General features: G+C 37.5%; 1 protein-coding gene across 2 annotated transcripts in view; it reads left to right on the top strand.

Annotated features, from left to right (window-relative positions):
• Positions 1-25,562, top strand: part of LOC145671347 (uncharacterized) — a 104,713-nt gene that overhangs the window by 18,910 nt on the left and 60,241 nt on the right. For both annotated transcript variants that reach the window (XM_081740387.1, XM_081740388.1), the window contains exons 2-4: positions 2,690-2,830; positions 12,915-14,570; positions 22,931-23,219. In XM_081740387.1, the coding sequence (XP_081596513.1) occupies positions 2,724-2,830; positions 12,915-14,570; positions 22,931-23,219 (2,052 nt within the window). In that variant the 5' untranslated portion in view covers positions 2,690-2,723. The remainder of the gene's footprint in view (positions 1-2,689; positions 2,831-12,914; positions 14,571-22,930; positions 23,220-25,562) is intronic.

Here is a 25,562-nt window from a genome sequence, read left to right as displayed (position 1 = left end):
TTACTGCCAAAGTTACATACCTAAACAACGCATAAAAACTTCAAATCATCATTTCTTACTGCATTTCTCCTGTAAATTTTCCTAATTTTTATATAAAAAAACGGAGGGGTAAGTCTAAACTTAACACTAACCTAATATAATGTAATCTAATCTAATCTAACGAAATGTATTTTTTTTGCTTCGATTTTCGTGTAGTCCGGCGATACAGCACAAATGCTCAAATTAACATAACACATTACTAACGTAAATTTCACAATTATGTGAACCTCTTAAGCTGAGACATTTGTCGTTGCGCAGTATGAATTGTCTTGTCTTCAGATACTTTACTTCATATACTGTGATTAATAGCTACCTTATAGGAAAGTCCACGGGGAAGGTTCTAGATTACTGGTCCCCCATGTAGGTTAGTAGCTCGGTTGATTTCTTTCTGTACTAAAGTAAATACATTTAATTTACACAGTACAGCCGAGCGAGCGTTAGCGAGTGGAGGCGGGTTAGAGCCCCGCACGGCACGTTGATTTCTGTCTTTATTACTGATCAATGGGAAGGGGGACCAGTAATCTAGAATCTTGCCAAGTCCGCGAATAACAGGTTCGACTTTCACTAATATATTTTTACGTAGCTATGTATTTGGGATGTCTTCAGGTAAGAAGAAAACATATTTCGATTAGTAACACATTAGTCTGTTAAAATATTATTACAAATTTGTTCTGTAAATTTTACAAATCTATGGATCCGTGCAGTAAAGGTGCACCGGAAATTATAATGAAAATTTGCTTATATTTTTTAAAAATATATATACACATCAAGTATAGGGGCACGATTATTGGTAGAAGCACGATGGCAGCAATCAATAGTTTTTATTGTAAAATTTGCAGAACATGCTAGCAGATTTAATGTAAGGATGAGAGCAATTCTAGTGTATGACATACAAAGTTAATGTTCCAATTTTCTGCTTCGGTTTATTACTTTTCTTTTCACACTTATTTCTGCAGTATTTAATATACAAGGGCATATTCAGCCCAAATAAACCAAAATTGTAAAGATTTAAAATGCCAATAGACCTGTTAAATGAACGAATGTTGCAGTGTATACCATAAAATATAATTGACCCCAACAGAGCGTCTTGCAGCAAGGTCGAATCTTATAAATATAATTACTTTAAATGTTAGGTAAATTTAACCTACATTGTCCAACTCTACTAGGTAGCCACTAAAAACTACACTTCTTCAATTCACAAACTATAATAAATAAGTCAATGAATATAATGAATTAGTGCAAGTATGCTACTTTAATCGGTCCATTGTAGTAATGACAGATATTTATTGATACAAATGTCACTTTCTTGCTTTAGGAACAATTGAAATAAGCACAGTAACACCATTTATAGCCACATAACCACATAAATAGCCAAATTATTGATATCTTCTGCAAGCAATCCTGCAACAAAACAGAGTACTTCGACGGGAGAAAACAATTACAAAATGCATCATCGTTGAAGTATTCAAAAGGATTTTCCTTGTCTCATTATTCTTCTAGGTCGGATAGCATATTCTATCTGTTCGAGCACTTCAGATTCACCTAAAATATCCAAATCTTTTGCAAGCATATTCACTCTACTCACAGCTGATCCATTCCATTCCATTCCATTCGGCATCTGTAAAATGCCGTGTAGTTTGGCCCAAACATATATTCAAATGACCTGTTCCCTATAAATGTCCAAAATAGGATTGTATTAATAGTACTGTATCACATTTGAATGCTAGAGGAAAAAACTGGGAGTTTAAACGTTACACAGCTGATCACGACGTTATCAAGGATTAAACTCCCGTTTTCGATGGCTAATCTTAATTCGACGATCTGGCAATATAATCTTCAGATCAGTGTTGGTGCAACACATTATCCTCACTTCGATGATTAACTTTAGTTTAATCCCTATCCACGTATTAATCCTCGGTTGGTGCAACCGGGCATCAGATTTTTAATATTTTAATGCTCGTGTGTTGCAATACATAAATGTTGCCACATACGTCGTTATATGTGTTCTTACTGTCCTGTTTCTTTTCACCATTACTTTAGAGTATGCAATAACAAGGTAAATGCTCACTTTTCCACCTTCGTTGTTTATGATTCCACATTTTTTGTATTCGCCATTGATGCTCCAAAGCACAGAGCAGGTGCTAGACCATTTCTCCATAGTCATATATACACATACAGTATTTTTTGTTAACTACCACGTTGCGCTTTGAGTCTATAAGCTTTGTAGCTCAAAACCTCCATTTTTCACTTACCTTGTTATTGCAGGGGACCCTTCAATGAATAGAACTTTGTACTGTTCGAAAGTGCTATTGCTCTTATTAGTACATCTTTTCTGTATAAGTTGATCAGTTGTAAGGGGACCAACATTGAATACCATAGATAGGTTGCACTCTTATCTTATAGGAAATTTGTGTCTTGCCAATGACAGCATTTTAAAACTAAGGAAAGATAAATAAAATATTAATAAGGAGGAGAATGAAAGTATGGTGATCCCTCTCTGTCATGCATTTGAGTTTTCACCGTCTTCAAATGCCATCCGACACATGGTGAAAATTTAACAGTAAGATATCTATGTATGAGTGATAGGACATTTAAAGTAATAATGTAATGTATTATAATAATAAAATAGTTTTTCCTTTGTTTTTTCTAGGTTTACAGAATATGTTTTAAGAACCGAATGGAAGATGGTAACTACTGGTAGCGAAAGTCACACTCTTGAGGGTTTGATACTCTCCCTACGGAAGAAAGGGGACGACAAAGAGAAAGTCACAGCTTATCAGAGTATTGCAAGGTAAGCAAGGCATTACTAACTCCAATAAATGGTTGCTGTCATATACTTATGATTCATTCCATGCAGGGTGGATTGATTTAAATCAGTCTGATTTAAATCACGATTTTAATCAAGATTTAAATCACTTGATTTTTTAAATAAAAATCGTTGATTTAAATCAAATTCCGAAATAAATTAATTTAAAGTTAAAGTAAGTAAAATCCCGTTTCTCTTCTGTTATTTCTATTATGGAAGATAATAATCATAATACAATGAGACTCAAATGTATGTAAGCACAGTATGAAAACGAGTATCATGTAGGGAACGATCAGGGAAAATCCCGTTTGAACGGGTTACGGGTGAACCCTGCTTTCTTCTCTTTGTAACACAGGGTTTTAAAATTTCTATTCCAACGGGGAAATCACCATGGACATTTAAGATGAAAAATCTTTTGTGTCCACGTCTATTTGTTTGTTTCCAGATAATAGGGGCGTATTTAGAGGGGTCCGATCCCCTCTCCGAAACAAAACAAAACAAAAAAATAATAATTTTAAAATTTTGGGCGAAATTTATGTCCTATATACATAGAAGTTCCTCGGGATCGTAATACGACAAATTTTGGATGCGTTAAAATATCGAATAATACTTTTGATAAAGTGGATACTTGACCCCATTGCAGAACATGCCGCGATCTGCGATGTGATCGCAGAAAATTTGCCGCGCCTGTGCAGGAAAAATTGTCAGAGGAAATAAAATAGCCAACAGAAAAGTATAAAAACGTGCCTGCTATGTATAGATGTCTTAAATGCACGGACAACTAGCATTTGAACTGTTTTTCCCGTCACATAAAGCATATTTTTAACAATCACCAGTGTTTCCTCTCCTGGAACTGATCATCTTGATTTTTTTTTTTTTTTTTTGGAATTCCTGCAGGGAATTCGTGTTATTATTCAGTTCAAAATCTCTTATCATCGCGAATTCTGTCGAGGAATTTGAAGCTTAAAATATATAAAACGATAATTATGCCTGTTGTGCTGTATGATTGTGAAACATGGTCGCTTACGCTGAGGGAAGAACGCAGACTGAAAGTATTTGAGAATAAAATCCTAAAACGAACATTCGGAACCAAAAGGAACGGAAATGAGGAATGGCGAAAACTTCATGATGAGGAACTGCATAATTTATACCATTCACCAAACATTGTTAGGGTCATCAAATCTTGGAGGCTCAGGTGGGCAGGACATGTAGCGAGAATGGAAGAAAGTAGGAACGCTTTCAGAGTTTTAACTGGAAGTCCAATCGGAAAACGACCATTAGGAAAACCTAGGCACAGATGGGAGGACAATATTAAGATGGATCTCGCAGAAATAAGAATACAAAATAGAAACTGGATTCAGTTGACTAAGGATAGAAGTCAGGAGAGCTTTTGTGAACATGGCATTGAACCTCCGGGTTCCATAGGTCATAGAGTGAGTTAGTTAATTTTAGGCGAAATTTATGTACTTTATATGTATTTCGTGCCGGTAGCTAGTTTCAATTGTTTAAAAATATGCCCCTGCCAAATATCAGTAACTTTCGTGAAAAGAAAAGTGTCATGTTGATATACATTGGCTGTACTTTTTCCTTAATGCTTATCTAAGAAACATTTTTGGGATTGAAATAGGTTAACGATTGGGAATTAATTCAAAATTAAAACCCAATACTTTCACTTAAATGACATAATTAACATTTAATACTAATTCCTAATGCTTTTTCTTCAGTTCGCGACTTGTATTATACGAAGAAAAAGATTTGATTTAAATCAAAAAAATCGATTTAAATCAAAAAAATCAACAAAAATGATTTTTTTGAAAAAAATCATGATTTTTTTCCACCCTGATTCCATGTAAGGAACTCCTATATAACTATATGATTAGCGTACAGACCTTCGGCGCAGGAGATCTGGGTTCGATTTCCAACAGATCATGTTTGGATCCCACTTTAAGATTTAAGTCCACATCTCATACAGCATCGGTGCCGAAGGGGACGCTAAACTCTAATCAACCAATCATTTCAGATGGTTTATAAGAGATTAAGACAAGTTTTCTTCCCACAATACTTAGTCACGTGAACTTTGATGTTCTTTCCACCATCAACTTCCGCATACGGAAGTATAGAACGTACCTAAATTATTATATTACTATGTATTAGTGAGATAAGTAGAGAGCGACCTTATTTTAGTATGATTGTAAATTTATACGATAAAGTGGAGGTGGGTCTGATGAACACTGACGACTTTTCAACAAACTTCAAAAGTTTGTTACTGAATTCTGTCTCTCTCTTTCTCTTTCCCTCTCTATGCGTGTGTGTCTGTTTGCGAATTTTTCAATTTTGACCCTTTCATTGAAGAGAGCAGCAAAAACTCTCTGGAAGAAGTGGTAAAATTTTTTGCGTTGCTCCTACCATTCTCAAGACATTCGCCAAAGAGTTCCGATTTCGAGAGATTTAAGGAGCCATATCTCGGGAACTGTAAGTCATCGAAAGATCATATCGGTGTTGATCAATACCTAAGAGGATGTTGAACATTTTGGTACCAAATAGTATCCGGTGGGCATTGGGTAACTGATCACCGTTCCCCAGATATTGGCCAAAAAAGTTGGGATTTCGGGAGATTTAAGGAGCCATATCTCGGGAACCATGTCAGAGAGATAATATTTTGCGAATTTTTCAATTTTGTGAGCCCTCCATTTTGAACATGTGTCTTCGTAAAACAACATATAGAACGTTTTAACAGAACTCTTACAGAAAAACATGTAGAAAAAATTTAGTACTCAACGGGTAGATATATTACAAGAATTGTTTAATGAGTATAATAATAAAGTACATAGAACGATTGGTATAAAACCTGTTAATAAGAAAAATTAATTCTTTTTAAGTTCGTTCTGGTAATGCTCTTGGAGCATTCTCAATTTTTTTTTTCTTTCTCTTTCTTTTCTTATGTTAACTACATTTAGAAATTTAATTGAAAGAACTGTAGCGTTTGGTGTTAGATGATTATTTGGTGAAATGTTATATTGTTTATGTCTTGGTAAAAGTGCTTCTCATTTATGCATTTTGTGATGATATGTTTTATACTGCGTCACGTCATTTTTTAAACTTTTTCTGAAAAATCGGATATTTTCGTTAAAACCTGAAGAAAAAAACTTAGGTACGGTAATCAATCGTTAGTGCTTATGAAGCAAAGCTGATAACTTTGTAAACAAACAAAAATATACATAGGGATTGTAGGAAGACAGACGTATCCAGAAATATGTAGTTATATCTAATAGTGATCACAGAAAGGTTTTCTAACCTTCCAAAGACCGAGTTGTTATAAAACCAGTTGGATGTTATGTTAAAAAACTTGTTGATTCGTTAATTTGTTTGGAAATAAATACTACAAGAGAGAGAATAGATATTGGTTTCGGCGAAAATCACATTGCTTTCAGTGAAAAACCAAAACTCTTCTGAAGAAAACTTTCAGTGAAAAGCGGAACCGTTCTTTGAAGAAAACCGAAATGTTGGTTGGTTGTTTTCTTTCTTAAAACCGGTTTTGTCCATCTCTTGAGTTCTACATTTTTATCTGAAAACACAGACTAAGACAAGTGAAAAGTAAAGTACTTAAAAATATAATTATAAAAATGATCAAATTGATGGGTTAAGGTTGGCTTTAAGGGAGACAGTCATACTACATAGAAATGACATGGAAGATTTTTCTGAAGAATCCTGTTAAGACATGGAATTTTGTATCATTACTTCGTAATCAATTCTTAGTACTTAAGAAGTAAAGTTTATGGTTAATTAAACAGGGAAATTGATAGAAAGCTGTGTAACTACAGGAGCGAAAAGACATTTTTAAATATTGTGGAAAATCTCGGCTTCAGAGCAGGAACTAGTACATTAATAACATTTTTTCTGGCTTCAGACTGCATGTCAATGCTGCGATATTCTCAAGAGTCCTAATAATTGAAACTAGCATCTACAGTACGCAGGTTCAAAGCTAGTGTTCTGGCTTCTTAACTAGAGGGTTCGTAATTCGAATTGAAAGCCCACTATTCTGACTGGAATTTTATTGTCTTCCTGGCAGGGGCGGATCCAGGACCAAATTCTAGGGGGGGGGGGGCGGTGGGTTGTCATACTGATACTTAGAGCTACTTTTAAGAGCTTCAAACTCTGGGATGGGTTTTATATATATATATATATATAAGGAAGTTTCGTCTTGTGTATGGGGGAGATTGCCCCCCCCCCCGGATCCGCCACTGGTTCCTAGAAAAGTGTCCTGGGCAATTTTTTTAAAAAAGAAAAAAAACCTTTTAACAGTCGCGTTTCATATTCGTTAACATTTTCATTGTTTTAGGTAACAACAAAAGTTCGTAAAAGAATAACTTGTGTGTTGAACACGTTGCACATGTAGCGGAAACAAGATTTAGAAAGGTAATAGATAGCAGCGCATCTTTCGCTACGAGTTAAATAATAGATTATTACAGATGAAGTAAGCTGCATTTACAAGTCGAAATGAGAAATATAACATAGCTACGTTTTCATAATTTATCGTTGCTTAAATGCAAGGCCAGTTACCTATTTTTGGAACGGGCGTTTACTTATAATAAAAATTGGCTAGTGTAAAAACATACCGGTGCGAAAACCGTTTGGGGAAAATTAAACTATGTACCTGCTGAAATAGTTCGAAGCATCTCCAAAAGCTTTCAGCAGCTAAAGATAATATTATCCTCTGGAACTGATACTTTGAAAGTTGTGTAGTATTGACGTGCTTCACTATTTCGAATAAGACCGATTCGATTGAGGCAACAATTAGTTAAGTAAGAGCTTTCGGACTCAGAATGATGTTTTCCTTATATATGGTATAAAGACCACAAATTTGCAGAGCCGGCAGAAATAAATGCAGCTTTATTGGGATGTCATATCTCATCCACCTTATTCACCTGAGTTTCCACTGTCAGATTATAACTTATTTTGGTCCCTATAAACTTCACTTACTAAAAGAAAAATGCCTCTAAGCCTTTTAAAAAATCTGAATGTTCTTGCAAGATGTCACTTTTGTGCACGTTAGAATTATGTATCTGACGCGACAATGACGACAGGTTGCGGAAAAGGAAAATGCATGTAAGTGGTTGAATAAAACTGTACGTGCATGACAACACTGCTTTCAATATTGCTTAACATCAAATTCAAAACATAAAAATCCAAGAAAGTTACATCGTGGACGTATTTGAACTCACTCTAATAAAAATAATAACTCTTTTATTTACAGAGCGTATCGAGGACATTAAACTAAAGACTTCATGTTTCATCAATAAACAATTATTGATTGTAATTTCATAAGTTCCTATAAATAAATAGATAAAATAATCTTTCCAAAAAATACGACACAAAGAAATGGTGTGCTTATTGAATTGAGTGTGAACGCCGAAGTAAGTATATGATATAGTCCAACTCAAGTAGGCAGAGATAAAATCTTACCGTGATAGTCCCAGATGTTATTTACTTTAGCAGATGTTAAAATTCAGCCCAAATAGAACTTTTATTATTATTATTATTATTATTATTATTATTATTATTATTATTATTATTATTATTATTATTAAGCGTAGGATGCAGGCCGTCGTAGATAGCTCGTGTGGTGCCATTTCTCAGTGCAAATTTCAGCAAAATATTGCAATGCTCTATTTCTGGAATGGTTCAAGATATTTTGTTCCTTTTTGTTGTATTTGAAAGACAATAATTGACTGATCAAATGTTATTCTTCGTGTGGAAATATGTGACCAAATTCTCGTGCTGTAGCCATTTTTTTTTTTAAATCAGAAATATTTTTCTCTTTTAAAAATGCCAATCTAAGAAATTTTTAATTTGTGAGTGTTGATAAGAACCGTACAGTACTACGTGCCTTGAAAAGGAGAATTTCTACTCGAGTTTGACGTGATTTATAAACAATTGAAAATTTTGCCATATATTAAACAAGTTTCTATTACCATATTCTTACATATTCATCTCATGAACTCAAACTCTAGCCTTATTTGACATGGTATTTTAGTTCTGTATAACGATCAGTAACAGACAGCTTTCAAACGTATTAGAGCTTCCAAAATATATTTGCAAGTTCCAAAACATATTTCAGATTTCACTTCTATGTCCTGTGCTTAGAACTGAAAATAGCAATAGATGAACTGAAAATGTGTCTAGCTACATAAGTATCATCCTTTGATATTAAGTGATGCCTTCCTGTTGAACCAATAGGAACTAGGGCACCACAGTCTTTAAAATTTCGCAAATTGGAAGGGAACCCTTGTGGTGGTGTTGCTGTTTTGTAGGTGGAAATCTGTGTGGAGCAGGCAATCCATCCGGCGATGTCATTTAAGTTACAGCTAATATCTATGACCTCTGTAAACCATCATTCACAAACTCTGCAAACCACCAGTGCAATATACAGCGGACTCTTTTTAATTCGAACGAAAGTCTATTCCCCTTGAAAACTGCATTAAAAACAATGAAAAAACATCGTGGATAAATCGAACTTTTGAATCTCCTGTTTGGATAATTCGAAGTATTTACAGTGGAAAAATTTATAGTGTTCGACAGATTGCAAACAGAACAATGTAATTCCAACTGGTTTTTGTTTATCTGTTATCTTATCCAGAGGCGAACGTGGGAAAGGGAAAGCATTATCTGTTGATACCATTTCCGCTGGACACCCTCTCGCTGTAGAGAATGTGGCAGAAGGTGGTTAGTATGCATTTCTTCTCCTCCTCCTCAATAACCTCGAAGTGTCCATCCCTTCTGTAGAAGTGTGATTGACCTTGAACCCTGTCCTCTACTAGCAAATAACTTTGCGAGACATTTGTGCAATTCCAATTAATTGAACTAAAAGCAGTGACAAAAATGTAAGCAGATTCGTTTGTGATCTATTGGCGTGCATTATGCACAGTGTCGAATCGCGGAGCGTATTCTAATTTCTTACGAAAATGTGGTGCTTTAAAGGGTAAGGTGCAGTGGATGTTAATTTTTCATATACAGTACAGTTATTTTGTTTCCTTGATATTGCTTAAAAATGAGAGTTTTTGGTTACTTCGAATTAAAGAGACTCCACTGTATATTGGTCACAAACAATCCTCTTCGTAGGTTATGAATAGACATCGGATTTTTATGCACTTAAAATCCATGAAATATACATGTAACTATGCTGTTAAATATGTTAAAATATGCGCTTAATATGCATTTTTAAACATGATGCAAAGGCAAAGGCATGACAAAGTTTTGTAGGTGAAATATAGCATCGAAAGTATACTTTTCCTTTCAGGGTTTCTCTTCAGAATTTCTGTTTATGACAGTTATAGTTCATATATTCCTACTTTTTAAAACACTTAAATTATGAGATTAAAATAAACATAGTGATATGAGAATACGATCTGTAGTTTTCTTCTTATTTGTATTTTTAGAACGCATTTACTTTGTACAAAACAGTACGAGCTCTACTTTCTACACGTTTCTACTACTGTTTAAAAAAAATACCTTTCTGTAATTAGCCTTGTCAATTGTGACATTTATAGCCAGAAAATAACCTGTTAACATCAATAGATGTTATTGGACAATATTTATAGAGAGGAGGCACTTTAGTATTTATATTCTCGCTAGTTGAAATTTAACTCTTGAAGATATTTTCTCTTCTTCGATTGTTTTGTTGTCAGAGTTTCTGGCAAGATAACATCCATCAGTTTCTTTTCCATAGAGAGCCCGAATTTAACAGAAACTGACTGGATCTCGTACTGAGCTTCATCAGTTAGAGATAAGCATTCGCTAAGAAACATTCGTTTATTTCTGAATTGATACCGGCATGATATTGCATTACAATGTCATTATCATTCTCAGATTTCTCTTAACGTCTTGGCATTTGTTAGCGTATTTACTCTGCTGATGGGTTGCTAATATTTTTGATCTTCCATAAACTTGACATTCTTCCATCCTTTCATGCACAAAGCCGTTCTGTTGAACAGTGATGTAAATGCGTTGAAAATACCAAAATAAAAAATGCATTGAAAACTGGATTTATTACATGCTAAAGCATACATCTGAAATAGAAACTTAGAATATGCTAAATATGCTCTTAAGCACTAATATATGCTCTAACTTTTGAAATATGCATTTATATGCACTATAAAACTTCAAATACGAGCTGTATTACTGTTGTTAGAAACCCTCACCAAGTTTAACAGAGGTACATATAAGCAAACAAAATACGCATAAAATCAGATATCTAGTTATAAATCTGAATATTCTCCTCCCATTCTGAGATCTTGGTTGCATCATTCTTGTTTTCAGTTGGTGGATTTCTTCAACTTCCTTTTTTGTATAATTTCATCATTTGTATAATCTTCAGCATTCTGAATTGAAGCTATATTTGGGTTGAACAGAGTATTTTGTAGCATGGTGCTTCAGCAGGTCCCTTCCCATGATTAGGAGCACTGTATACCCACTCCATTGGAACAGGCGACTTCATCAGTTCAAACTGTTGGTAACTATTTTTAAAGTGGCATGGGTCACCATCAGAAATAATGATCTATTCTGCCTGTGATTGCAGTTGTTGAAGAATGTTGAGTGTTGTCTCAATGCATGTGCTAAGTAATGCCCTTTGTTATCATTTATAACTGCAGTGTTTGTGGTCTTGCTTTGAAAATATGTCTGCTGTCCAGTAATACCCTTGTGATTCTTGTAGCAGAAGACTAGTTCTCAGGAAAATCATAGTGAAACACTAAACATAGTCACTCAGCTTTACAGCTTCTTCCTTCACTTCTGAAATGTGTTCTTGCAGTTTCTTCAGATGTTAGTTGTTACTACTTTCACTGTCCATTGCCCAATTTCTTCAGTGAAGGTGTCAATGGCAACAGTTTTTTTAACGAGTTCATTTTCCTCCCATGTGGCATATGTAAATGCAGTCATCTATATTTTCCAGATCTGATGTCTGTAAGACAAGTCTTTCCTTTGCAGGGCAGCCAGCACACTCTTGAAACAAACAAGTCCGCCCTTGTACGTCACGGACTATTAACGGCTTTAACGTCCAACAAAGGTGTCATATATATCACACCTTCAAGTATGTTTCTCAAAGTTACCACGCACAGTTCAAAATTGGCACAGTGTGCACATAAACTGACATCTCTAGGTGGATATCTCGTAGTGCATAAATTTTGATCTTTGAATGTGAAATACTGAATATTCCTTCTTATATATTTTGTATGAAGTGCGAACAGTGATAGTTTTTGAATGCACAGGGCAAAGCGCCGTTTGAAGTCCACTGTCAGGCCTATAGGCCTAACGTCATGAATAAGCAGATAGTGCATTGCTAGTGTAGACAATTTGCAGCAGGACGCCAGAATGTGCATGATCAGTCCTGTAACCAATCCACGTTTCATTCTATGTGATGATCCGATCCAGAAACTTTTCTTCCTCATCGTGGTACGAAAATCTTTGCAAAAATGTCAGTGACAGTGGATTTCAGTCGGCGCTATGCCCTGTGCATTCAAAAACTTCATCATTGCTTGCACTTCACACGCGGCGGCAGCTGGAATAGGAACGTACATCTTCAACTACTGCCGCGACGCTACTGAGAGCACTAGGGAAGTTCCGCTGGCGTACGCCATGCTAGGATCTTACTGTTTCACGTGCATGCACTCGCTTCGCGCAACATACGGTTTCCTAGCTATGAGACACATGGGAAGGTTACTTTCTAGATGTAGCTCGTAGCAGGCAACACTCATAATTCAACGTAATTAAATGTGTTTGAGGTTCATGATAAATTAGAAACAACTTTATAACGAATTTAGTATAGTTTGTTTTTAATCCATGCAAGAACATAAAAATCAAAACTGGCAGGAGTAGGAACGTCAAAATAAACATTGACACTAGGTTTGTAGTTGCTGTTTCCATGGCAGCCTGGCGTCCGAAATTTCTCGAGTCCTACCTTAAGTTGTGGTGTTAAATACTTAGTAAATTGTTTTGCTAGTTATAATTATTCTTTCTTATGTCAATAAATAACTTGTGAAATGTGATTGAGTAATTTATTTGTTTATATTTTCAGATGTCTACATGGACAGCTAGATGAAGATGATCGACACGCTGCAGTGAAGGAATTCAAAGGTATTTTCGAGGTGATTCTACAGGATGTTCGTGGTACATCTGAAGCTGTGGTTCGAGAAGCGTTGTCTGTTCTGTGTCTGTTGTTACATCAGCAAGAAATCGGTGCCGTGGTTGAGAGTTCTTTACTAAACAGTTGTTTGTCAGTACTTTTTTGCTTGGTGAGGACCACATCCCAGAAAGCAATATGTATAAAAGCTATCCTGTGTCTTTGCAATTTGGAGTTGTGTTCAAGTATATTAAATAAAAGATATGTTGACATGAAAGATCTGTTGCGACGATGTTTACATCATTCTAGAGAAGAAAGCTACGAGGTTGCGGAAATCGATGCATTGTTACTGTTTGGCAAACTTGTAGAAAATACCTCGGAAATACATGGAAAAGAAATGGTCTTCTGGATGGAATTAATCGTTCCCTACCTTTTCCATGACACACACGAGGTGAGGAAAGTAGCTGTGGACTCCTTACAGATATTCCACAGTGTTAGCGACAAACTTTTACTTCCAGAAACCGTGAAGAATGATTTTGTTAAAAAACATTCTAAAAAACTAAGAAGTTTAATTGAACTGAATCAATCTGATTGGTTGATGGTATTCGGTACGTTCGTCTTATTGGCTGGAACGGAATTACATCAGGGTAGTTCATTAATTAATATCCTTTTAGAATTGGAGGAAAATGCCTTCAAGAGTGCAAATATGAATACGAGATACGATGCATTTCAAGCGTGGAAGTGCTTGATAGATAATTTTGCCTTAGATATGAACGTTCTGAAAAATCCGAAGCGCATCAAACTGCTTACTGTTCCTTTGAAAGCAATGAACGCCAAAACTGAAGCAATTGCTTGTATAAAGTTTGAAGTATGGTGGCATCTAATATGCAGTTTGAAGCAGTATCTTGAATCTCATTTCGATGTTGTTATAATGTCGTTTTTGAACTTTTGCTTTGGACCTTTGTCTAACATCCCGTTTTTTTCAGTCACAATGCAGGCTAATTCGGATCCTCACAAATTCATGAATGCTTTGGCGCCCGGTCGAAAGTATCCCCGCTTGCATATTAAGTGCGCAGATGCTCTGATACATCTATTGAGCAAAATTACCCCAATTCCAGCCACATCGGATGTTCCGAATATGGAATTGAGTATTCCTCTTTTGGAAATACCATCGATTAGTTGTGTTTCTACGTTTCTGAAGTACTACAAAACATTTATAAATTCTGTAGGTGAATGCACGTTGCTGCTTGCAGAAAATCCAGATCATCATCTTAAATTGAAATCCTTGTGGAGCTCCTTGATAGAACAAATACGAAATGTGTTGGAGATATGTATTGACAACAGTGAGAACAAAAAAAGTACTTTCGAGATTGTGAAAGACATGTTAATGATTGTGAAGTATTTGATGGATTTTGCTGCAGAGAAGGAGAAATTAGCAGGTGCTTGTTTGATCATTGTGGAGACTGTAGTTTCAGTGATGCCAGTTTCTGTTCTAAAATCAACGGAATATTTTCCTGAGACGCCGAATGAGAAGGGTGGAACGCCAGCGTTGATGCTGTCACACCTGATGTTGAGCGTTCCAATGCTGAAGGCAAATGCCCAAGACATTAAGTAAGTAATTTAAAATTCTTGAATTATAATTAATATATTTAGGTAGATGTTTTTAAAAGTAAAACAATTCACTTTCTATACTTTCAAATAATATGTCAGTATTATGTATGTATCAAGTAGTCTAAAAATATTGAGAATGTGGAGGTCAAAACTGAGAATACATACATTGGGATTTTAAAGTAACATTATGGAACCATATATGCGCCATTTTGTTCGATGACCTGTCATTTTTCCGGATATCCCATAATCCCGTCGTTATAGAACTTTGGTGGTCTCTGATCAGCAAATTGTGACACGTAGTTTTCATAAGCCTGAAAAATTCTTCAGTAGTAATTTGTTCATTAACTACTAGCTGAACCTGGCGCTCTGTACACAGCGCATCATTCACGTATGAACACTTGTCATTCCTCACGTCTGTACATGTCGCGTTACAGACACAAGTGAAAGACGTCTTGATTAAAATCGGCAAGGGGTACCATTAAAGTGAGATTCTTTCGATTATTTTTTTCAATATCTCGCACTGTTTACAAGATTTGAGCCTACTTCCGGTTGGAATTTCTAATTCATGTATGATCAGTGTTTTCTTTCTTCTTGCATGCAGTATGTAATAAGAAAATAAATTACACACACAGTTAATTATAATGTCAGTGATATATGGTGTTCAGTGAATAAAACACTCCAAACAATAAAGGTTCATCTTAATTAGACTGGAGAAATGCTTAGCCTTCGTTTTTCATTATCATTTGGCCACCATACAAACACCTGGGGGATATGCAATCCTTGTATACAACAATGTGGTGTTGGAATGTATAACTCGTAGGATGTTTTTTTTTTTTAATGAACACTTCCAGTGTACCCCCCAAAAAATGTAATAAAGAAATAACTGCCATGTTTTTTTAAAAAAATATTTAAAGAGAACAATAATCTACACAAAATTTGTAACCGATCAGTGAAAACTGCATCTTTCTAGAGCCTATGGTTCCCGAGAACTTAATATCGAAAGGGTTGGCTACAAAAATATAAACTTTTCTTGGCCACAAACATATAAACCTAGCATTTTAATATATAGATAATTGTAATAGAGTATACTAACCACTTGTCATTTCTCTTTTCATTTTTTATCTGTTTTTTTCATCCGATCATTTAAATTTCTCCCGGATGTATGATTTTGTTTAGTAATTGGCTTTGCTCGAAGAAGCTGTTGTTCTTAAATGTGAAAATGACATGAACTGTCTCATTTTCATCGCATACAACTTAACAGCAAATGCTCCCAAACACCACAGGACGGATTGTGCCCTTGGAGATCTTCAGATCTCTGGCAGTGTCAATCATGGTCTATCCGAGGCTCGCATCAGTGTTCTGTACCTGCAGTATGAACTGTGAAGTCCTCATACTGGCCGATGCCTTCCTCTTTACGCTTGTCTACAAGTGGCTTACCCTTATCGGAAGCTTTTAACTCCGTCCGAACGTTTTGCACGAATGACATGGTGACTTTTAAAAATCGTGATTACTCATGATTTCGCTGTGTACTGCAAGAATCACAACGTCTTTTTTCACCTACGGTATCTTTGAGTTTGCTGTTGGTGCTCCGAAAAATAAAACTATAATAATTAACATGTATATAACTGAAGTCCCACAATCAGATGTTCTCAGGTATTTTACGCATGTTATAATCCAATTATTGAGGTGTTCATTTTTTTTATTTATTTATTTTAGATTTGACTCACCAGGAAGGGTATAGAGCATCATTCGACAAAGCTCTTTATGACCTACTCAGAATTGCTCTCAGTTTACCCCGTTCGATTCCATTCCAAAGTTTTATCAAACATCTGGTTTGTCTTATTTTCCATTTTTCTTGCAATCTAAGGAATTTTTTGCTATACCAAATACTAGGGAATATGTCGCGAAAAATACAGCATTTGTTTGGTGTACAAAACAAACCGAAAGCAGCTCGATAAATATTGGTACTTTATATTTCAGATCAAATCAGTATAACTACACACGCCACATAATCCATAGGATTGCAATCAGGTTAGGGTGTACCACACGTTAGAACTGGTAAAACAGTAAAGAATTTGTGATAACCACTTCCGAGTTTGCCCAGCGGTATGGGTAGGGGGCTGAATTTTGCTGTCAGTAGCTACCCTCTCCACCAAGGTTTAAGCACGATGTTCTTAAGTTCCACATAGTCATTCATAACATTCAAATACCATCATATTTTTGGGGAAATTTATTGTATATGAGACGTGGAACATCCGCTTGGTTGAAGACAAGCTTGCTTTCCAAAGGTAGTGTACCTGGTTCTGACCTTTTTCCTTTTTTAAATCAGGGAAGGACCGTTGTTTTTGGGTGAATGGGATGTTTCACTTTGTTAATAATGAATTTCTTTTCTTGGTCAGGCAGTTTGCTTGAATCTTTTCTGTCAGAACTTGGATTTCACACCTCTTATGGAAACACTGGAAGAGGTTCTCATTCACATACCTGTGTCTCATGTCGCTTTCTCGTGTAGTAGTTGGGTAAATTCAGCTGTTCTCCGTTAACGGGAAGATCGTGTCTATGTTTTCCTGCCAGCCACTGGTTCGTAGTCCCCATTACATCTTCACGTCATATTTCTTTTAGGATGTTCATGCAGTATTGAACAGCTGTCTAGATTGCAGAATTTGGATGCCTAGCACGAACCTTCGTTATTATGAAGGTAACGCTTTACCAGTATTTCCTCCCCTTTCACTTCTTAGTTTCAGTTCCTTTTGACATCACTGGTATATCTGAAACGACAGAGTAAATGCAGGAACATATTTCGACTTGGAAAATACATTCTGTGCATATCTTATATTTAAAATATTTAGAAAATTACCAGAAATGAAAATGATCGTAGCATGAGCCTTATCAACTTATTCAGATATGGAAGATAATGTTTGTTTCAGAGTTACATTGTCTATTATACCCTGGCCGGCGAACGATTATTTCTGACAGCTCAGCTGGCGAGGACGACTGAGGAGTGCGGTATTGCCATGTGCTTCTTACGCAAGAGGAGAATCGTCTGCTTCCTCGTTGAGGGTAAGAGGGGGTGAGTGAAAGTTTGGCAATGTGCGGTGGTTACCATAGAGACGCGACTGGTTCTGATCCTAAGGTTGGTTAACCTGCTGTCTTTTGCTCGCTTGCCGTGGCCTTGTGCAAAGCTGTCAGAAATCATCGTTCACCGGCCAAGGTATACATGACGTTATTTAATTCCTAAGAATAATTACTTATTGAGCCTGCCAGGTAAGTTGACTGCCATGTGCATCGCCGATGATTCACAGGCTTTCCATCTTCGTATTTGAAGTCGTGTAAATCATCAGTGATGCACAAGCACATATAGGTTTAAATGGTGAAATATATTTTTGCGGTCTCAGAAAGATGTTTGGTGTCCTTGGTTTCCCACTAATTGATCATTTTGATACATATTTTCCTCCAATAAAAAATGCCCCAACGGTGCATTTTATCCTATTTCGCTGTGACAGTCAACGTGTTAACGAGGTTTTCCCTGGGTTTTCCTACCAGGCAAATGATGGGATAGTACTTCCTAACAAAGATCCCGGACCGCTTCCCACATTCCACACTTCGACGGGTAGTGTGATAGCCTATAACCGTCACCAGGTTATAGAAGTATTTTTTGTGGACGCTCTGTATATTTTGTAAGGATAGTAATTATTATTCGATTTTTACTTTATTCTGTGACGCATATAAGTTCTTTCTTCGATGGGAACTGTTTTTCTTCCCACGCAACAGGACAAAGAAGTCTTTATCGTTTATTCATATACAGGGGTTGGACAAAAAAATTAAAACATTTGCAAAAGTGTGAAAATCATACCTAGGATGGTGGGGTCTCCTTTTGCGTCCAAAACAGCTTGGGTCCGACGTGAAATGGACGTATACAGCTCCTGAATCGTTATGTGTGGAATTTTGTACCATTGTTCCTCCAAAACATGCTCCAGTTCCTTAAGGGATGCTGGTGGAGGGTAGTGAGACCGAACACGCCTTTCTAACTCAGACCAAAATGGCTCAATGATGTTCTGATCTGGTGATTGTTGGACCCAGGGGAGGTGTGATAGCTCCTGGTCATGCTCCCCAAACTATGATTTCACCGTTTTTGCAGCGTGACCGGGTGCCAAATCATCTTGGTAGATGCCATCACCATCAGGGAACAGTATTTGGGCCATGAGGTTCACCGTACATTACCAGACCCAATGGCTGATGTAGACTGTCTACCTTTAAAGACAATGGCCATTTAGGAGCGGCGGCTCCCCTGGCAGGGTCGTGTGCCCCTGCACCCAGTGAATGTGTAAGCCTGGGACGAAGGAGCGACCCACTTCCTCAGCACTCCTGAGGTACGAGTATGCGTTAGGATACAGAGTATCCCATCCCGGATCCAAGAGAACGCATAGCACTCTCTTTGAGGACAACCTAAATCATCCTCCCGGTAGGGCACTGGATCCGCCCACCCAGGGCACACCAGCTACCCACTCTTTCATACGTGTTGGGGCACCACGTAGCCTTATCTACCGGACCCAAGGGCACGGCTTAGTTACCCATTTCGGGGGATACCCGATGGCTCACCCCCGCCGGTAGGTACGGCAGTCGAAACTACCTACCCCACTGAGGACGTGATGGGGTCACACGTTCTCTCCCAGATCCAATGGCACGAGTTAGTCGCCCATTTCAGAGGATAGCAGAGCCTCACCTCCGCCGGTAGGTTATCATCTTGATTTGCATCGACAACTAAATAATCGTTGCCAGCTTTTAGCACAGGATAGACAAGAGTGAAGCGTGTTTCCACGCTGCTTCCGAAACCCTATCTCACCCTGAGGGTTACCGAGCCATCACAAGGCATGTGACCCGGCCATACACAGGGGTCCCTCCCCCTTTCTCAGCACGGGCTTGGGACCGGCCACGGCGGGGTGTTCTCCATACGTAAACACGATCGGTTGTTGGAAACAAGGTGAAGGTCGATTCATCGGACCACATTACGTGTTTCCAATGCTCATGAGTCCACGCCTTGTGGTCCTTGCACCACTGGATACACCTCTTCGCATTTATTGCTGTGACCAGGGGTTTGGCGATAGCGGCCCTGCCATGAATTTTCATTTTATGAAGTTCCCGTCTCACTGTTTTTGATGAAACCGGGATCTGTAGGCCGGAATTGAGTTCAGACGTAATTTTCATTGCAGTGGTGTTCTTTTTAGCTGCTCCAATCCGTTTTAATGCCCTCCGCTCCCTTTCTGACAGGATTGTCTTTCGACCACTGTTGTGCTTTGGAGACGTCGTTTGCCCATGAATTGTGTATGCCCTCGTGACATTGGACACAGTGCCTTTCGATGCCCCCACAATGTTCGCCACTGTTGCCACTGAAGCTCCAACCAGACGGGCACCAACGATCATGCCTCTTTGGAAGTCTGTCGGGTCACCCATTTTACTGCACCACTGTAACACCACGGCACTCACAGGTGAACTGGTTACTGTTTACGGAAGAGGAAGGTCCACATGACACATTGGAAACAAAAAACGATCGGCAACCGCAATACGTGTTGTACAGTGGAGGGCCAAACTTACGTGTCCTGTATTAAGTGTTTTTAATTTTTTTTTGTCTAACCCCTGTATATTTAAAACATTGCTTTGTGGTGAGAACATTTTAGTGAGCGACGAAGGTTCTCAGTGTTTCTCCCTGACTTATTAATATGCAAAAAACTATGTTGTATGGTTATTTGGAACTGAATTAAGTGTATCTTCCAGTCATTTGTGGAAATACTGCAACTCAAAGCACATGAGGTGTCTGAGCGACAGAAGGACGCCAGCCATATCGCTTTACCAGTTCGTTATCTGAATGTTCCCACCATCCAGTTATCGCAATGTCTTGTGCGTCGTGGCCAGTGGACTAAAATTAACGTTAATTCTTTTTTATATTCTATTTGCATGTATATACAGGTGATTTAACTTGAGTGCTTGTGAGAATGAACTGCCAACATTGATCAGGCGATCAGTGCAGCTCGTATCTCGAACCCCTGAGTTCGTTGAGTCTTACTCCGGAACTGTGAGCAGCAACCACGCACGTTGCATCGGGCATCAAGTATAATGTTGTGCAAGGGGTAACCGTTAACAGTCAGTCAAGGACCTAGTTATGGCCAGCCCCAATCAGTGAAATCCCAGATTCACATACCTAGTGCGTCTAAGTTATAAACGCGCTCTCCAACATTATCGTTCCACTTTGGAGATTACATATTTTGCTGAAGACTAACGTCGACTATTAAGGATTTTTTGGAGCAGCAACTATATTCGTGGGATTATCCCGGCGATATTTCCCCAGTGCTAATCCCCCAAGTGCATTAGTGGTGTGAGAAAAATATCTAATGGAATCATAATCATAATCTTTTCTAACGATATATAAAAGTGATAAAGGGCTATAGTGTAGTGAAAAAGCAAAGTGTGGTTTTATTAATGAAAATAATTATATATATTCAGTGTTGAGTGTCGTGATTGTTTCTCTCCGTTATTTTTTTTAAATAGTATTTTAATAAATAAGCATAGTGTCGTTTAACCCAGTGTGTTTTTGTTGTATGTATGAATAGTATTTGTGCGCGGTGTGGTTTGAATGACCGTCTGATCGTACATGAGGTTTTCGAGACGAGACATCCGAACCTCTCGGTGCCTAATGCTCATGTCGTTATTGAGACCGGCGGGCAATTTGGGAACGATTTTGTAATCCCTTTCTGGAGATGTCCTTCAGCGTCTTACCCAGGTAAGTCCAAGTCTCCGAAAAATACTCATTGGCAGGGCAACGGAGGACAGACCCCGGAAAGCGAATTATATAAATAAATTGACGCCCGCACGGCGACTCGAATCGATTATAAGCCAAGGGACCATAGATGCCGAGCTTATTCCATACATTTTGTAGCATAGCCCTGTCAATTGTCTGCACTGCAGTACTGATGCGTTCTTTGAGCTCGACTAAGGATTGCGGTAGTAGGGGTACGTTAGCAAGGTCCTTAATGTACCCCCAGAAGAAGTCGTCGCAGGGCGTTAAATCAGGAGAGCTGGGAAGCCAGGGGAACAAAGCTAGGTCATTCTCACCAATGCGCCTAATCCAGCTATGTAGAAGTTTATTGCTTAGATATTTACGAACTGTGATGTGGCAGTGAGAGGGGTGCCAAACTCTACACAATACTAAAATATTTAAATATGCAGACGCAATACATTGTAAATAAGTAAACTGTATTCCTTAAAAGTTAGGCTGTGCACTGCAACTTAAACCCAGTTAGATTAAGTATCAGGGCTTGGAATGAAAATATGAAGTTTTATTTAAATTACAATTTATTATAACTGAATTAAGAAAATAAATTTTTAAAACGAAAAAGTACAGTGGATCGCTTGTCACAGGAGACTTATACCCACAATGATGAATGACTCCTTTTGCTCATGCATGCCAGATGGCAGAGTTTTACTGAAGTTCCTCCCCAGAGTGGAGAAGGGATACCATAGGAAAAGAGAGGCACTTACACGGCAAGCGTTCCAAACTCCATTGCGGTTACTGGTGATTCCATCCAAAGCGTATGATTCGTTGATGTGAATTGTCATGTCCCACGTCTCTTGCCCGTGCTTTTTATATTTTTCAATTTCGTGACGTATCACCCAGAAAAATCCAAAAAATTGTTTTTCAATAAGTGTGCTGCTATTTTATTTTCTGGGAAGTCCATACGTTTGTCATCAGATGTGTTTGTTTTCAAACGAGCAACGGGCCGAGAAGCTTACAAAGAGGTCAACTGGCTGTTGTTGCTCTTGATGGAAAAGTTTGTTTTTCTATTCACATAACTAACCTTGACCATATGTTGTTACTTTTTATTACTATTCTCACCTTCCGTGTACGAGAATATACACTAAAAATACGTTTCCAATAATTTCAGTCTTTATATTTAAAAAAAAAAAAAAAAAAAAAAAAAAAAAAAAAAAAAAAAAAACACTTCTGCATAATTATGTGCAGATTTATTATATCACAATACAAACTTGGCAATTTTGTGATTCTTTGCATATATCTTTCATGTGTGTACGTGTAATAGTTTGAAAATATAGCCTTTTCAAAACGAATGAATCATTTATGCTAACCCTGTATTTTACGATACTAGTAGTTGTGTACTTATCTCAGTAGATATAAATGTTTATGCGCAAAATAACTATTCTTTATATCACCACTGTCATGATAAAAATGAAAAGACTATAAGAAACAGAGTTGATGTAAACATTAATTGGGTGTGTAGTATATTGATTATTGTCTTTTGTAAGAATAATTTGTTTTATATATTAACATAAAGATATTAATATTAAATTTGTAGATACTACATCGTGTTAAAGGATGTCTTGAGCTATGTTGTTGGGCCTTCAGTGGGATCATTGACCTTCCTACAAGAAATTATGCAGAAGTTGAAGATGAAAAGTGTTACTACCCATGTAGCCCCTTCTGCGTTGTGTGATGTTTGGTGTGTGGTGGCAAAAATCCTGGATGACTATTTAAACAAGACTGGAGAGGCTAATCAAGGGAATAACTTCAGTCCCAACTTCCAGTGCGTCTTCATTGTGCTTATGTATCCAGCGAAGTTTCTTCTCGATTTGGATGCGAGGAGTGTAAGTTCCATTTTTTAAAATTAATAATAAAAATCCATTTAATTTATTTAAATTCTTAAGTATGTTACGGTTGGATTTTATTATTATTATTATTATTATTATTATTATTATTATTATTATTATTATTATTATTATTATTATTATTATTATTATTATTATTATTATTATTATTACTTCTACTACTACTAGTAGTACTACTCCTTCTTCTTTGTCCTCCTCCTCCTCTTCTGTGATGCCGAGATTTATGAGGAGGAAATCATGTACGGAAGTGCGATTCGCAGATCCGAGGCTTTGTTTCCCAAGCTGAATTTGAATCTACAAAAACAACCACCGAAAGCGGACAGGTTAGCTATAGGCTACTGTATGAAGAGAGCTCGTGCTAAATCAAAGAACTGCATGTTTGCTTGGTGTTTTTAGCATTCAAAGAGGCCTGATTCTTCATGGGAATAACATGCTGCCCACCCAACTGTGGAAAAGCCGTAGATTTCGTATACCATGATAAAAACTTCGAAAAAGCCGTTAATTTCGATATCACACCTTGAAAATAAATGAAAATTTTCAAATAGAAAAATACGTACCAGAATACAACGAGAGTGGACGGAGCGATCGTGGAGATTTTTGTTAATGGAGTAAGTTCTATAGGAGAACCTCCTAGTCGCAAGGAGATACTGCACTCGAAGATTTTTCCTTTGTCTTTTCGTCTTTCTTACGTTACTCTACCTTCGCCCGATTTTCTCGTGAAATCGTCTTGTATTTATTTTGATTATGACCAACTAGACCCAAATTCTCGGTATCCATCTATTTCTGACTCCTAGCGAACTGTGATAATTTCAGAAGATTCCCTTCCAGTAGAGGGGAGGGACTGAATAAACGGGAATAAAAATCGTACGGCAAAAATATTATTAACACTGGTTGAATCCGAAGGGAGAAATGCTCCAGGGAAAATGCAATGGATGTGTTACAGGCTATTCTCCATCATTAATTCAGTATCTTATTCAACTCAGAATAATTTCGTGTATTGTCGTTTCGTCTGTGAACACACCCGAAATGAAGTAATAAGTGAAAACCTAAAGAAAGAAGTTATGTTGTGTTTATGTGCGAATCTAATAAATAAAATAGAGTTTGTTTGTCTCTTTGTCTGTGTGCGGCCTGGGCACCAGACGAATGGACCGACAGTTACCAAATTTTGGTCACGGGTACCTTGGTCCAAGCCCCAGACCAAGATGAAGCGTTAAAAAAAAAAAAAATGGAATTAGGGGTCTCAGGGGGGGGGGGCGTTTACCGAGACATGTACAAGTAGTAGAAAATGACCGATATTAGTATCAAATTCATAGGTCTCGGGGTCACTGAGAACAATGGTGAAACGCCGATCGCATTAACTTCCAAATTCACCCCATTCGGCTGGGTTCCCGATGGGGGCATTCGGTCGAAAAAGTGTAAAACGCTTTTTCAGGCCAGCCACCCTGAAGGAGGTTTTCCTGGGTTTTTCTCATTCACACCAGGCAAATGCCGAGGTGGTACCTAACATAGGTCCCAGGCCGCTTCCTTCCTTCCCTTTCTCCGGATTGTGTGCTCTCCGAGGGACGTGTTCCTCAAACGTGAAGGGCTAAATGGTCTTAGATGCCAAAAGCCGAGAAATCTAAATCCTCCTCCTCCCATTCGGCTGCGGGAAGGGAGGGAGGGGAATACGGAGACATGTAAATATGATCCAAAATGACCAATATTAGTGTCAAATCCATAGTTTTCGCGGTCGCTGAGATCAATAGTGACACTTTCATTAGCGATGACTTTCAAATTCAGCTACCATTTTATGCGGGCCGGGGTCACCTGCGGGTTGGGGGTGGGGTTACCGAGACGTAAAAGATAATCGAAAATGACTGATATTACTGTCAAATCGATAGTTTTGGAGGTCGCTGAGATCCGTGGTGATACTTCCACAGACATTGACTTGCAAATACAGCCCTCATCGCATCCGCTGGGGGCCAGAGGCTTTTTTAATTTCAAAATTCGAACTGGGGGGGGGGGGCGTTTACCGGGATATGTAAAAGTATTAGAAAATGACCGATATTTTTTCCTTTCCTTGTTCAGTTTGTTTACATAGATATTTTTTCTGACCATGCGAAGAATGGGTATTTAAGCTAGTTGTGAATAAAAAATGAAAGTGGTAACTTGTGATTGTATAATGTTGAATTGTGCTAAGTAATTAATATTTCAAAATCTGATATGAAGTGACATTTTATTAGACAATAAATGCTACAATATAATTATAATTTGACTTTGAAAAATCCTAAATCCTTTATGGAAGATGAAACAATAATTAACGCATGTTTGTTTTGACTACAT

The sequence above is a fragment of the Thermobia domestica genome, chromosome 15 (assembly GCF_964235325.1).
Source record: "Thermobia domestica chromosome 15, izTheDome1.hap1.1, whole genome shotgun sequence".
Classification (NCBI taxonomy): domain Eukaryota; kingdom Metazoa; phylum Arthropoda; class Insecta; order Zygentoma; family Lepismatidae; genus Thermobia; species Thermobia domestica.
The sequence above is the reverse complement of the archived record's forward strand: the minus strand, read 5'-3'. Positions and strand labels throughout refer to the sequence as shown.